This window comes from Pleurodeles waltl, chromosome 12, assembly GCF_031143425.1.
Source record: "Pleurodeles waltl isolate 20211129_DDA chromosome 12, aPleWal1.hap1.20221129, whole genome shotgun sequence".
In the NCBI taxonomy this organism is placed as follows: Eukaryota; Metazoa; Chordata; class Amphibia; order Caudata; family Salamandridae; genus Pleurodeles; species Pleurodeles waltl.
Window position 1 is genome coordinate 113,721,957 of NC_090451.1, and position 15,420 is coordinate 113,737,376.

Genomic DNA, 15,420 nt, shown 5'->3' on the forward strand with positions numbered 1-15,420 from the left:
GTAAGTTATTTTTGCACTTGGTGCTCTGCACTTTCGACCTATACATTGGGCGCTTTAGAGAAGGAATGTTGCACTTGACACTTTGAAATTGGATATTAGCTCTCTTAATATTGATAATGCTGGAACTGACTTTTGCACTTAGCACTCAGCCCTTTGGGCATGTGCCCTGGGCACTTTAAAGAAGGAATATTTGCACTTGACACTTTCTAATTGTATGCTAGCTCTGTTTATGAAATAATAACAGTGCTGAGATTGATTTATTTGTCAATTGAAAGTATATATGTGCCTATTTACACTTTCCCCTGTTTGCACTTCACACTTGCACTTTATGTTCTGAAGATTGTACTGATGGTGAACTGAATATTATGATATTAGAATGTATGTAGTAAGATGTATTCTTGAAAATGTGTGTCCCCACAAGAAACCAAAATGAAGAAAATTAAAAAATAAAACATGGATCAGAAACCTAAAAGAAATTAAAAAACAGTTGTCTCACTTGTAGGTGTGTGCACTCCATGCCTACAAAATTATATGTCTGCTTGAATGTTTTCAATTTGCCTGTTTTTATCGTGTTGTCTATTGCTCATTGAGTTTTTAATTTTTGTGAGTAGTAATCAGGGATACCTTTCCTCATCATTCATAAAGTGACAGCTGTCCCGCCCTGGAAATGACGCCACATCCGTTACTGGGACTTCCAGTGACACCTGGGAGCCCGTCCCCGAAATTGACATAGGTGTAGGTGAGTAACATGTGTTTTGACACGGTGTGATGATGTGTTAGTCATGTGCCCTGTTGCTGTCCCTAGTGTTTAGGTGTGTGTGTTGTATAAAGTGGCGACTGTGCAGGTGTGCGCCGTGTTTCTGCCCCTGAAAGGACAAGTCTGGGTATGTTCATGCCGTCAGGCTGGTTGGGCTGCAGTGTGGCTCCTCAGAGGGAGATGTGGTGCAGATCCTCCACCCACCTTCCCCACGCCTTGCATAACCTAGAGGGAATGTATGATGGTGACCCTTTTGAAAAAAAATGAATCTTGAAGTCCACAGGCACAGAAAGGGCCCAGCATGGTGTATATGGACATAGAGCATGACCTTTAAAAAACACAAGTCATAGTTACTTAAGGAGGGTAGCTGTGTGTAAAGAGAAGATAAGTGAGGCCTTGTAAGCCACGTGGAGGGTGTTCAGGCCGTTACATATTTTCTAGAGGAACTGGTGCCCACCACCTCTATCATCTTATCCGGCCTTCTTGTTACTGTCTACGTAAAGCAATGAACTTTCAACCTATGTTTTTTGCTAGTCAGAGTGACCCGTACAAGCTTAGCAGATGTCCATGGAGAAAGAGGTAGCCCCCCAGATGAAGTGTTATGAAATTCTAACATAACCTTAAAACATATAATATTTCAGAGCCGCCCCCTTCACAATGCCTATGCATAATTAGCCTGGCGTAGCAAGTATAAAAGCACCCCTTAGGTATCATACATGCAGACATCTCACAAGACTGATTTTGTGAGCAGCAAATTGAATCTTTCGGAGAACAGGGCTACCCTAGACCATTAAGGAGAAAAATATGAAGGGCAGAGCGCAAACTGGTAATGCAAACCTGCTTCTATTGAAGGTAAATATCCAGGACCTGCTTGTATATTTTTTGTAATGTGATTCCAACTTGCTGTTGTCTCTAGCCCCTTTCCCTAGGACACACAGAGCATATGTGCCACGTACTTGTGTTTTAATTATGATAAAAGGGGCTAGGGGTACCCATCATGAATACTTGCACCCTCAGCAGCCCCAGGGGCTAGGCTTACAGTGGGTGGGCGCACAGAACCAGGGGCCAGATGTAGCAACCCTTTTGCGAGTCGCAAACGGCGAAAATCGCCGTTTGCGACTCGCAAACGTGGGTTTGCAATTCACAAATGCATATTGCGAGTCGTTACCGACTCGCAATATGCATTTGCGACTCGCAAATAGGAAGGGGTGTTCCCTTCCTATTTGCGAGTCGGAGTGGTATGCAACTCCATTTGCGACTGCGTACGCGGTCGCAAATGGAGTCGCAGTTACCATCCACTTGAAGTGGATGGTAACCCACTCGCAAACGGGAAGGGGTCCCCATGGGACCCCTTCCCCTTTGTGACTGGACCCCATATTATTTTTTCAGGGAGTGGTCCAAGGGACCACTCCCTGCCCTGAAAAATCCGAAACTAAAGGTTTCGGTATTTTTTGTAGTGCAGCTCGTTTTCCCTTAGGGAAAACGGGCTACACTTAAAAAAAAAAAAACCTGCTTTATTGAAAAGCAGGTCGCTAACATGGAGGCCTGCTGACGTCAGCAGGCCTCCATGTTAGCGAGTGCCTATACTCGCAATGGGGCCGCAATTTGCGACCCACCTCATGAATATTCATGAGGTGGGTCATTGCGACCCCATTGCGAGTTGCAGTCGGTGTCTGAGACACCGTACTGCATAGCAATTTGCGACTTGCAAATTGCGAGTCGCAGGGACTCGCAATTTGCAAGTCGCAAATTACATTTTTGCTACATCTGGCCCCAGGTGCTGTCACCCCAACTGATCATTACCTTTAAGGTGTGGTATAGCTGCGTCCTGCATTTTTGAGCGCTTTGGGGGTCACCACAGACCTCAGCACCCCAAAGGACTGGGGAAGCCTATGTGGTGGTTCGGGGGGCTAACTTTATTATTGAAAAGCACATGCTGAAAAGTTCCTTGTGCATGCAGCCTAATGGAAATAATAAAAATTCTCAAGATACCTCTTATAATTAATATGCCTATTGAGAGCTGAATTTTTGACTTTCCATAAAGTAGGGCAGAGGGTTAAGACGCTTGCTGCAAAGAACAGAACTATGTGCGAATAGCTGAGCGGATAGGTAAAGCCAGCCTTTACAAATGCTTTTTAAAATGATATTAATGTATGTGCAAGGAGGACTGTGGCGAGATATGGGTGTACAATGCTTTTATTGGTAGGGTGGGAGTGCCAAAAGGACTGTTGAACAGGCCCACAGGCTTTGAGCCCAGGGCCCCCTGATAGAACGCATGCAAAGTTACGTGATGGAGGATGGAGGCAATGCTTAGTTTGTGCTTGTTGGTTCCGGTGCTGAGCATCTGCACCTATTTTTTTAGGGTTGGCAGTTATTCTTCTGCCTCAAGAATTTGCTGTGCGCCAAAAGATACAATTGGGAAAGATTGTGGAAGAGAAAAAGGAAAAAAGCACCACAATGGGAGAAAGCAGCAACCTGTAGAGTGAGCTGAAAGGTCAGGGAGTGGCTTTAATGTAATGAAGAGACCTTAGATGGCCTCAGGATTACGATGCCTCAGTATCCTATGTTCCTACATTTAATTGCAGCAGCTGTGTGTTTAATAGAAGGGCTTTGGCCACTGAGATGTATTTTTATTTTATTTACAAATTAAGCACAGGGTGGCGAGCAGTTGAGGTTAGCCACCCTTCATTATTAATTAAGAAAAACTGCTCTCAGGGGGATGATGGCTGTGAGCCAATGCCCCCCTGAGAGCAGGTGTTGATAGTAAAAGTTGGTGTGTCCCTGAGCACTATGTGGCTCAGCAACCCCGTTATTAACTTACGAGCCCGGCTCTCAGAGACCACGTAGTCTCTGAGAGCAGGTCTGTTAAGTTAATAACAGAGATCCCCAAGCGTTTTGCAGCTCGGCTATCTCTGTTATTAACCTAACAGACTTCCTCTCAGAAGCCGCGTGGTGTACAGTGTGGCCTATGAGAGCAGGCTGTCTAAGTTAGTGGCAGGAGGCCTCGCAAAAAAAAAGTAATTACTGGGTGGCTACAGGGCAGAGGACACAGAGCACACTGTATGTGTGTCCTCGTGTTCTCTGCGTCCTGTGCCCTGTAGCCCACCAGCCCAACTACAGAACTTATCAATGGTGGGGGCATTGAGCAGCAGGCTCAAGCCCCACAAACCCCTATCCACTCACCTTAGGTCGGGGTCCTGTTGTCCTGAGGAGGTGTTGAGAAAGATGCAGGGACCACCATGCAGCCTGCAATTTTTCAAAAAGACTGTGTCTAGGGTGTTGAAGCTAGCTCTGCCTATCTGCTCCACCCTCTAGGCTGGAGTTTAGATTGAGCTCCGCCCCCACACATGGTTTAGAGCATTGGAGAGCTAGGGCGAAAACTTGGAGTGGATCCTAGAATTCGGCTTCTATTCTATTGTACATGTATATATTCAATGAACTGTAATGGTTTTAATTTGTGTTGAGTTATATATTTTTATAAATAGTGTAGTTATATGACATTATAAAGACTAGACGTGGTATTGTATATGAGTAAAATAAAGCTGCAGAGCCCCTGGAACTATATAAATAATGCCTTATTGAGAGATTCCAAGATATTATGTTGCGCAGTAGCGCTGCCCTGTAGACTTTTTTAAATAAACAGTGTATGGTTTTTGAGAAATGTGAACAATAGGCTTTGTGTATTGTATCTTCAAAATAATGTAAGGGGATGATAGTGTACTTATTAGCTAACACTCTGAGTGAGCTAACTTAATTGTGTATCTAATTATTCGAGTAAATGTTTTTACAGGCTCATAGTATATTTATGGATGTGTTATGACATCCATCTACTTAGGATCCCTAAGAGCAAGCGTCGACCCATGAGGAAATGGATGCCTTTCAGCAAGGTACAGCTATCTGTAGTTTTATAGTGAGAGAACCGTGTCAACGACCTACTCTTATTACTTATTTTGCTTTTATTTCTAACAATGTTTTCTGATACTTTTCTTTCTTTATACAGGATATGACGACGAAGTACAGACGGCTGCCAAAGCTCTACAGCTGATCCTAGAGACTTAAGACTTAAAGTCTTCAGCGAAACAAGATACAGCTCTTACAGGTAAATAACATTATCCTATGCCTCAGAGAACGGTAATAGTCATGGGTTTATATCGTAAGTGTGAAATTTATTTACTTTTTCCCTCTTCTATACAGAGCCCCTGGGGGCACGCACGAGCGCTGCGTCATCGGTGAAAAATGTGGGAGACGCCGTAAGAAAGGCCGTCAGGAAAAGGAAGTTTACATCGCCTAAACATGGTACATCTATAAAGAAACGCCCAAACCACAGGAGCACATTAGGTGTGTTTTAAAAATGCAGAGCCTAAAGAATCCTAACCTCCTTCTATCTTTCTCACTGTCTCTCTCTCTATTTTTTTTTCTCATTCTAGGATATAGCGGTTCCAGCAATACCTAAAACAAAATGTTTATCTTTCACATCACAGAACCATCAAAAAAGATCTCAGAAGGTGTCTGCGTAAAGCCAAGCAACCTGCGTCGCCTTTAAAGGATGTCACAGGAGTCTTACAAAACACAAAGTCATCAACAGCAGCGGAGTTCAGCGCAGGGCGTCAGACAAACAAGGACCAGGGTCTACAGATAATCGCCATTGCAAATAAACGCCACTACCGGTACTACGACCTCTTCTTCAGAAAGTACATTTCTGCAAGGGTTGGGACACACAGACGATGGAGGCATTACACCCGCAGACATACAACATGAAGTACTGTAAAACAGCTGAGGGGGATCCCAAACAGTGCAACAAGTCTAAAATAAACTGTCTTTCCTTAAAGAATCGTAAGAAGAAGCAACCTGTCCCAGAGCTACAAACGGAACCTCTAGATCGCTCAGTTAAAAACACAGTTACGCCTCTGATAGGACCCCATAGTCCACATAGGTCTAAGGTTTGAAATTGATCACCCTGTAGAGGACCCTTATGACGCCTGTACAGGACATCCCAGGGCAGTGGCGGGTAGGGTTGAGGGTTCTGAAACAATAGCAGCTAGTGAACGCAATGGACCTTCAAGCGTAGACCCACAGCCCCAGCAATCTTCAGGCCAGCAATTACCTGATCCTAGCCACTGCGCGTCCCACGCATCCGTGGCCCTAAGCTATTGCGATCACCATTTAAGTTCCCCATATCTAATGTCCCCAATCACACCACCGGGAGTGTACAATATCACCACTCCCCCATCCATTGTATACGTTCCCCAGTCTTCTCCCTCTTCAACATACTCTGATAGTAGTACTGGCGGTAGCGGGTCACAGAATCTAATTTCTGGAACCCTGTCTAGCGAGGAACAGTCCTCCGAAACACCTGGGTGTTCACACTGGGTCCCTGCTCTTTTGACCCATTCTGGTCTGTCCATCCAGAAAGGTGGTATTGCTGTTAACAAAGAAACTGCAGATGGTATGGCTCAGGGAAATATAAACCACACATCTAATGCCTCAAGTAATGACTCAGAACATGGCACATTGGATCGTACTAGAGTCCTGGACACATATATAAAAGAAATACAACAATCTGATAGACAGATAAATTCAGACTACGCCTGAAGACTTTAAAACTTGGGCAGGGGGTTACAATACTGCGTCCTCCAGAGCCAGTCTGAGGACTTTAAGCCAGAGTTTGGCGTTGTGTAGGAGGGAGGTGGTCCAACGTGTGAATCATAAGTAATATACAGACGTGACTAGGTGTGCGAAGTCGCCTAAGGAGCATAAGAGACGCATTTATTAATACTAGTGTACACAGGTCTAAGTATATAAAAAGAGGACCCAGGATATACCCACTAAAGCTCTAAGGTTCTTACAAGCACTCAAAATAAAAAAAACACAAGAGCCACACAACAAATGTGTAAAACCCCAAAAATCAACACCCGTCACATATAAAACGACCCCAACTAGACCTCACAACATAAAGTTTGGAGACAACATCACGAACATAGGGGTTTTTAAGTCCTCATGGGCCAGGGTCCAGAGCATGGTTAACCCCAAACAACCTGCAAAACCCCAGCCCGTGGTAGGTGGAATGGCAAGGACACAGCTCGTAAATACATCGACTATTGTTCAAATAGGCTTCGGTCGGTTACCTAAAAACAATTGGGCTTATAAGAAACAGAAGTGGGCCAGTAGCACTAGAAACTGTGAGCTCTTAATAAGGAAATAAGAAAAAGCCAAACTAAGGCCCTCATTATGAACTCAGCGGGATTTCCCGCCGAGTTCTGAGCTGGCGGTGTAAACACAGACCTCCAGCCCTTTGAGGACCCCACTAGGCCAATAAACAACATTTCTCTGGGCATGGACATTGCGGACGGACCACATGGAGCCGTCGGCAATGTAGCAGTGTGGCGGGTGCAGCAGCACCCGTCGGGCATATCACTGCCTGTAAATCGGGCAGTGACATGCGTGACAGGGCTGTGCACTGGGGCCCCTGCACTGCCCATTCTAACTGCATGGGCAATGCAGGGACCCCCAGGGGGGCCCCAGGGCACCCATTCCACCAGCCTTTCCCTTGCGGGGGAAACTGCCAGGGAAAGGCTGGGGGAACACAGGTTCTTTATCCAGCTGGCAGCGGTCCGGACCGCTTGTGTTCATAATGACCGCCCAAGTGTTACAGGGAGGTATAAAAATACAGCAGCACCGAGCCTTAGTCAGCTATCAGTGAATGATACATCCATGAACCCCCATCTTGTGACGATCCTCAACCTGAGGATTCAGAGCAGGTGTTTTTAGAAATTGTTAGACGGTACATTCGTACTGTACAGAGGTTTAACGCCACAGAGCATTATGAGGAATTCATTTTATTAACCTCGATCGTATAAATTCCTCTGATCACGGCATTATAGCTATCCATCAAGCCGTACACACGCTCATAGAAAGGCTGTTACAAGATGTGGGCCCCAACGATTTCTTTCAACTACGCTTCCAGGGGCAGGGCATTGATAGTCCCATGTTCACATGTCGAACACCCTGTGACGTATTTGACGCTGTAGAATTTCTAGAAAACCTCTCTACCTGCTACAGAGTAAGGCTGAAATAGTTGCCTATGGCACCTCTAGAGTCGTCGCCCTTGTTGTCGGGGATCACAAAGGTGGTGTTTCCAGACCTTTAAAGAGCATCTTGAATAGTAAGATTATTGGAATGAAACAAAGATGGTTGCTCAACTTTAATACATGGTCAACCAACATGTGTCTGGCTGCTAGCATAGCAGGGCTACTGATTGATCACTCTACACCCGATGCTCACTTTCTGTCTAAAGTTGCTGAATCCCATAGGGTGTTTGAAATGCTACATGACCGGATGGTCGGTTTTGGGGACATAGGTCTTTTTGAGAACTATTTTGCTGTTACGGTGAAACTTCTTTACCACAACAGTTCCTGGAACTACTTCATGACCAGGGAGCGGACGAAAAACAATACTGTGTATGTTCTCCATCATGAAGATCACTTTTACGGTATTTTGAACCTGAGGGGTTTTCTAGGAGTCAAGTACTTGTGCACCAATTCCGACCATATGTCCAACACACAAACCGCTCACCAATGTGAAGTGCACTGTAAAATGTGCCAGAGAGACTGGTGTATTGAGATCACGGGGCAGACGGTACGGTGCTGAATGTGTATTATGTTTTGTCGCTCACAAAACTGCTTGAGAATACATATCAGACTTGTTTGTTGTGTCTCTAAAGTATACTGCAGGAGATGCGGGTGCTATGTCGCCTATGAGCATAAATGCAAAGGTCTGAAATGTCCTGATGTAAAGTATATTGTCACACTTTGGTAGAACACAAGTGTTACATGTTTAAAGGGTTCCCTCAGACCAAATCCGAAGACTACATAGTGTTTGATATAAAGTGTACACAGGAGACGGGTGTACATCAGCCTAATTATATTTATGCTCATCATCTAACTTGCGATGACAACTGGGAGTTTGAAGGGCATACGTGCGTGAACAATTTCCTCACCACTATCATGCAAACAAAATTCTGTGGTACACTATGCTGGCTCATAACTCGAAAGCGTACAACTCCTTCTTTATGATGCAGACTATGATTGGTAAAAAGATGGCTGTCGAATTCATCACCCAGGGCTCCAAACTGATGTTGTTCAAGGCAATGCCTTTTCAAATAAGGTTCATCGAGTAGCCCACAACATGTAACAATATAATTATTTTCATAGCCTGTTTCACAACGGCTTACGCTCGTTTAGAGCTTTACAGGTTGTTGGATAAACTTCAGGAGTGGTGGCTGTATCACAATACCAACTCTGTTATTTTTGTGAGTAAGGACGGTGATGAAAACCCACCCCTAGGTGATTATCTTGGAGATTTGACCAGCGAATTAGATAAGGATGACTACATAGTAGAATTCACTTCATTGAGACCCAAGGCCTATTCCTACAAAACTGCTAACAACGCTGTGTGTATCAAAGTGAAAGGTATCACCTTAAATGTTAATAACACAGTTAAAATCAATTTTGACAGTTTAAAGGATTTGGTGAACGAATACGCTATATCGAAGGATGGCGATAATAATAAAACCATTGTTGTACAACAGCCCGGCATAGTATGGTACAAAAAGCAGTGGGAAATTACAACCCAGCCTTTACATAAAACCTTACGGGTAGTGTTTGACAAAAGGGTCCTTACTGAAGACTACAAAACCCTGCCATACGGTTATTAAAGTTGCATTAGAATACCGAATCCCAATGACTATGGACACAAGATTGCCACATTCATTCTCCTGCGTTTTTAGCAGGCCCCTCAAATTGTGGTAAAAGTTATTTTATAAAGAAGTTGTGAGGAAACGCCCCGGGGGGGGGAGTTTATCCTGCACCCTGAACAATAATGTATGGCTTTATTTATGCCTGCAAAATCTTTATACTGAAGTATCCCTAAGGTTCCCTCACATTAAATTTATAGAAGGCGTACCTGACACTCTCAACGACGATGCAAGTTACCTGAACACCGTATGAACATGGTGATTGTAGATGATCTTATGCACAAGGGCAGGGACCATCCATAAATAGAAAAAGCTTTTACCCAATATTCACACCATTGTAATCTAAGCATATGTTACATCGTGGAGAACTTGTTTTACAAGGGTAAGAGCAGTCGTTCTATAGCTCTAAACGCCTCATACCTCGACCTATTAAAAAAAAAACGTGATCATCGCTAAACAGATGTACCCCGGAAACACCCAGTTTTTCTTCAAAGCTTTTAACAACACTACCACTAAACCTCACAGCTATCTCCTGGTAGACTTGAAACCCAACACTCTAGAAGACTACAGACTAGGTGCTGATATTTTCCCACCCGACCTTTGCGTCGCTTACATACCTAACACACAACCTAAATCATATAAAAAGAATCATTAAAAAGACTTTTGCAACATTTACTCTCTAAGACGTTGTTTCCCAATTTTCGACCCTTGGCTCCCTTGACCTATGGGCTGTGGGCAGTGACTCCCCATTATATTACTTTTTTTTCATGGGTGGTGGGATGTGAGCCCGGAAATAATTAGGATGAATCCGATGAAGAGATTATAATCATAGAATATGAGGCAGAGGCAATTTAAAGGGAATAGTCCTATTTTTGCTGCAAAAATAGGAAGCCCTCCCTCCTGAACCGGATCTATTGGCATGCATGGTTTGGGGAAGGTCAACAGCTGGCCCTTGACCTCCAGCTCAACGAGCCTACTGACCGCAAAATGCAGAGAAATACAAAATTTCATTTTACTAATGTCTAATATCAAACATCACTTTATGTTAGGTGAGTCGTAATCACAAAGGGCCAGATGTTCCAAACTTTCTTTTTCCTTTAAGGAAAACGGGCTGCATTACAAAAAAAAAAAACTGCTTTATTTAAAAGCAGTCACAGACATGGTGGTCTGCTGTCTCCAGCAGGCCACCATCCCTGTGAGTGCCGCCACTCGCAAGGGGGTCGCATATTGTGACCCACCCCATTAATATTAATGAGGTGGGCCTTTGCTACCCCCTTGCGAGTCGCAGATGGTGTCATGGACACCATCCTACATTCTGGATCGCGACTCGCAATTTGCGAGTCGCAATCCAGATTTTTACTGCATCTGGCCCAAGTGCTTACCACCTTCTGCTTCTCTATGCACCAGGCGTTGTACGTATGCATACTGGATATTTGTTTGTACTGTCATGTCTGTGTTAAATAGAGAACACTAATCACCTGATATAGCCTGCTCTATATGTTCCCACCAGCATCATAATTGCTTATGTACCGTCTTACTGTTAATATTTACAGCATTTCTTGTGCCTTCTTGTTGCAATAGTTGCAATAAATAGCTAAAAAAACCAAATACAAATAATCTTGGAAAAACGATTGATCTGAGTAGCAAACACGATGATATCATGAAATACAGGTACCTGGTACTTTTCACCTTTTATCCTAGTGAAATCAGTCATATGACAGAACTGATGCCAGAATCGAATCATTGGAAAAATTACTGGTATTAAAGCCTCCTTCAAACCTCCTAGGCCGCTGAGGTGTTAAAATGACTTCCTAAAGCGCATTCAGGTTGAATATTTTTAATGACTAATATCAGCTGCTATAACTCAGTGGCATAGCTATCCAGCCTGCAGCGGGTTCAGGAGCCGCAGGGTTGTGAGGAACCCCCTCACTGGTAACAGTTTATTTAATTAAATTCTATCATGTTTTTACGAGTCCCTTTTTAGGGCTTCGTCTGTGTTTGCTTTCCCTGCTAAAGTGTTGTTGTGTGGAGCAGCGGAGAAAGAGAAACTGAGAGACATGGTGAAAGGCTAAAAGCTGGAGACTGCAGTTGCGTGTCCGTCTCTGATGGTGGAGGAGAGAGAAAAATATACAGCAGACATGGGGAGTGCAGAAAGAGAAGAGAGAGGTGGGCTACTGAGATGAAAGAAAGGGGGAAATAAGAAAAGAGGAGAAGAGTACAAGTGTGAAATAGAGAACAGAGAAGAAAGGGGGTAAACAAAAAGGAAAACATTGGCGGTAGCAGGAAAGGAGCCATGAGAAGTCGATAAGATGGAAGCGAGAGAAAGGAGATATCAAGAATCTTCATGGCCAAGGGGATCATGAACGGGGGTAAGATAAGGATGTGAAAGAGAAGAAAAAAAGATGGCAGTAAGACCAAAAGAGAAAGGACAAGATATAAATGGAAGAATGGAATGCAGGGCATAGATGCGGCTATACATTGGCTCCCAAACTGTGTGCGGCGCCCCTGGCTAGTTTTGACTGCGCACCGGGGAGCACTGGTGCACCAATTGGGAACCACTGCTCTAAGCCTTACAATATAGGGTGCTGACCATGTCCGCGCGTCTACGCCGCAATTTAGCCCTTATCAAAATGTTGGTCACAGCTAGCCCCCAACAAAGAAAGGCCATCCTTTGCATGGCTTCGGACAACTTAGTGGCAGCTATTTCAGAAACTGCCCTAAACACCCTAAAAGGAAACGTCCCTATATCAGAGAGTCAGTTCCGTACGCTGAAGAAGAGACGTAACCTTATCAAAAAGCTTAGTAATAGAAGGGCTTCCCTCGTTTCTAAGAAAAAACATGTGAAACAGTTGGGCGGCTTTATAAGAGTGCTTCTAGGCAGAGCGAGTCTTTAATTACAAACCTCTTAGCTAGGAACTAATGGATTACGCCCAAAAGATGTACTTGGTACAGCGTCATCAGCTGGAACAGTTGGGCCCTTCTACGAAAGACGCTTGGGATATACAAAAAAATGAAACACTGCACCTAGATGCGGAAATTGATTTTTTTTTAAATTGTACTGATTTAAAACCTTACGACAAAGCCGATCTTTACTCCAAAGTCCTTCAAACCTTTCTACATTATTACAAGCAGTGGCAGTCAGAAACAAACGCACTGTCTGTATATACCCCCAACTCTGATATGTCATCACCAGCCCCCACCGTGCCTCAGGCTCAACAGCTCCAAATCCGGTGGCCACATCACCCCCGCCCCCAGACGTCTCTGTTGAAGAAAGTTTACAAACTATAAGTCCGAGGTACAGAGGTGCGGTGCAAATGTTACTAAGTAAAATAGCTGCTTCTAAAGATCTAACCTAGTGGAACGGTCGGGGTGAATTCCTCTATAAAGGACAGCCGATTGTTGGGTCTCAAATGTACGACCTCATCAAAAGATTCACACACCCCAGAACCCTATCGCTTCAGAAAGGGCCTAGAGGCTGGGACGGGTTTCTACAGGCTGCTGCAGAACTCAACGTTTCTTTGACGATCATTGGTAATGCTGAACACAGACGGCTGTTTGAAAGTTTGAAAGGTCCTACTTACAGCCCTCCAAGTACTCCAATGCCTTTTGTTTCTGAATCCGGCCTAGAGTGCCCGCAGCCCCGCTTATCTCCCAGTTGTCCCCCTCATGGAGCACATCACCTCTGTCTTTGGAGCCTAAAAATACATTGTCCAAAAGGAACACATGGTTACACGTTTGATACTTCTACTTTTTTAACCTATGCACATGTTTTACACTGCCTTTGTATAGTTTTACACCTATTAATGTATTTATTGGTTTCTTTCAGCATTTACTTTCTTTAGTATGTTTGGTTCCTATATGCTTGTACAAAAAGTATATGTAATAAACACTTTTTAATCGTTTCACCACTCTTCCGTCATCTTCTTTAGTGTATGGTCCCCGTCGTAATAATAAAATGTATAGTTTGATTTCGAGTTTAAATTCTTTTATTGTAGACAATTATAGTTGCATGTATATAAGCATGGCACGGCCTTACACATTTGACGCACATCGTAATCTGTTTTAACAACAGTGGCTGTGGACCCCGCATTTTCTTTTACATACTTCACAGCCATACAGTAGTTATTTACTAGATCGCACTCATATAGATCTAGAAAATGTCTAAATGTCATACCCTCAGACATTTTACTAATAACATATATACAGTGTTCCCCGCAGGTAACTGATAAAGAACCCTGCACCCACATCTTGTTATACTCAACCCTACCAGCAGCTTTTTTTATATACTTAAAAATAGGGTTTTGTATAGATGGTATGCTAGGGGAACACCGCGGAAATGTCAAACACTGTAACCTTGTCAATATCCAAAAACATTCCCACCCAGTGTTTTCCACCCTTGTAATGCGGGTCTGTGTTAAAGACTAGCGATCATGGTCTTTCTACACCAACTTCCTGGGGTAGACTGTAGCTCAGAAAAACATCTAAAAAGAATTTCCTGGCATATTTATGCCTCCTCAAGAACTCACCTATCTGCACAGTGTCAATTGTACAATATTTGAAAGATAGTCAAACATGATTTGGTGGGCGTGGTTGACCTGTATGACGCTGTCGAACACCGCAAATACAATCATGTTCACATTGGTAGCCAAGGGTTGACTAAAACATATTTCAGCTTTTAGATTTCTGTTTTTTATCAGATTATATTGATCACTGTCTTCCATGTCTGGTGTCAAATCGAACGTGAACAGCATGTAGCCATCCCCATATCCTTCTCTTGATACGACGGCTCCGAGTCCTTAAGATGGTTTCCTTTTATCGACACCAGTCCAAGATATTACCTGATAAAATTCAAGGTTCCAAAACTTGGTGTGTACGGTTTCGCCGGAATCACTGACCCCTTGTGTACCAACGCCACGTAGTTGATGTCATAGTGTTTGAAATTGAAAGGGGTTGAGGTATACTGACCGATAAAAGCTGTATTGTCCACAAACCCTATAATAATAAGTTTCGGTAGCTGTCCAAGAAATACATTTTGCTGCTGTGTTAATCTGGTACCTGTTGGAATGCAATATATCTTCAGGGCTACTCTTTCCACTGCATACTTGCCGTTCGATACTTGTAAGGCCTCGGCGTGAGCCAGTCTGACGCTTGGTGACACTTTCACTCTCTTTACAAATAAAGTGGCGGAGGGTATTACTAGTTTATATTGTTCCACATTCCCACTGATGAGACAGAACGAGTCCTTGTGGGTTAGTTTGATCTTAAGATTGATACCATTGACAAGTAGGTTATCTTGGTAAAAAAGGTCCGAGTGTATGCGACCTAGGCAGTCGCACTGCCTACTGCTGGCGGTAAAGCTCGCTCTTTTTACAAAACCTTGATTGTGGCCGTCCAAAGCAGTAGCTTCAAAATGACCGTAAGTATCTTTGTAGAAGAGGCCCACTGAACGCTGTGTGTCCAAGGCATCACTGCTGTCATTAAGAATACTCTCAATATATGCCCTATATGCATACATGTTATCATTTTGCATGATAATGTGATCACCGAGGCTAATGTCCACCTGATTAAACATGGTTGCTATGGGGTAAGCGATCGTTGCCACTCTAGCGTTGTTCGCTATATTGGAGCCATCAGCTTTTACAATTTTACAGATGATGTGCAACAGTGTATCGTTGAGGTCCAAACACATATCCTGGACCCTGACACATAAAACTCTATTGGCGCCAAAGGTGTTAAAGCGACTAGTGGCGATACCTCCATGAAAAAACTGTTTTTGATGCTATTCTGCGTCAGTTTTAGATACAACAGGTCTAACTCTGATTTAGCGCATTCACCCGATGCGCATTGTTTACAGGTTGATCGGCTTTCTAAAAAATATTTACGTTAGCGACCCTTCTCTTCTTCTTCTTCG

General features: G+C 43.7%; 1 protein-coding gene across 1 annotated transcript; it reads right to left on the bottom strand.

Moving 5' to 3' along the window:
* Positions 1 to 14,343: 14,343 nt before the first annotated feature.
* LOC138267082 (uncharacterized protein F54H12.2-like) lies at positions 14,344 to 15,198 on the bottom strand. The gene has a single exon (XM_069215930.1). The coding sequence runs from the start codon at positions 15,196 to 15,198 to the stop codon at positions 14,344 to 14,346; it is 855 nt and encodes a 284-aa protein (XP_069072031.1).
* Positions 15,199 to 15,420: the final 222 nt, after the last annotated feature.

Excerpts from the sequence above, each read along its gene's own strand:
- LOC138267082 (XM_069215930.1), bottom strand. The coding sequence starts at position 15,198 with ATGTGTTTGGACCTCAACGATACACTGTTGCACATCATCTGTAAAATT.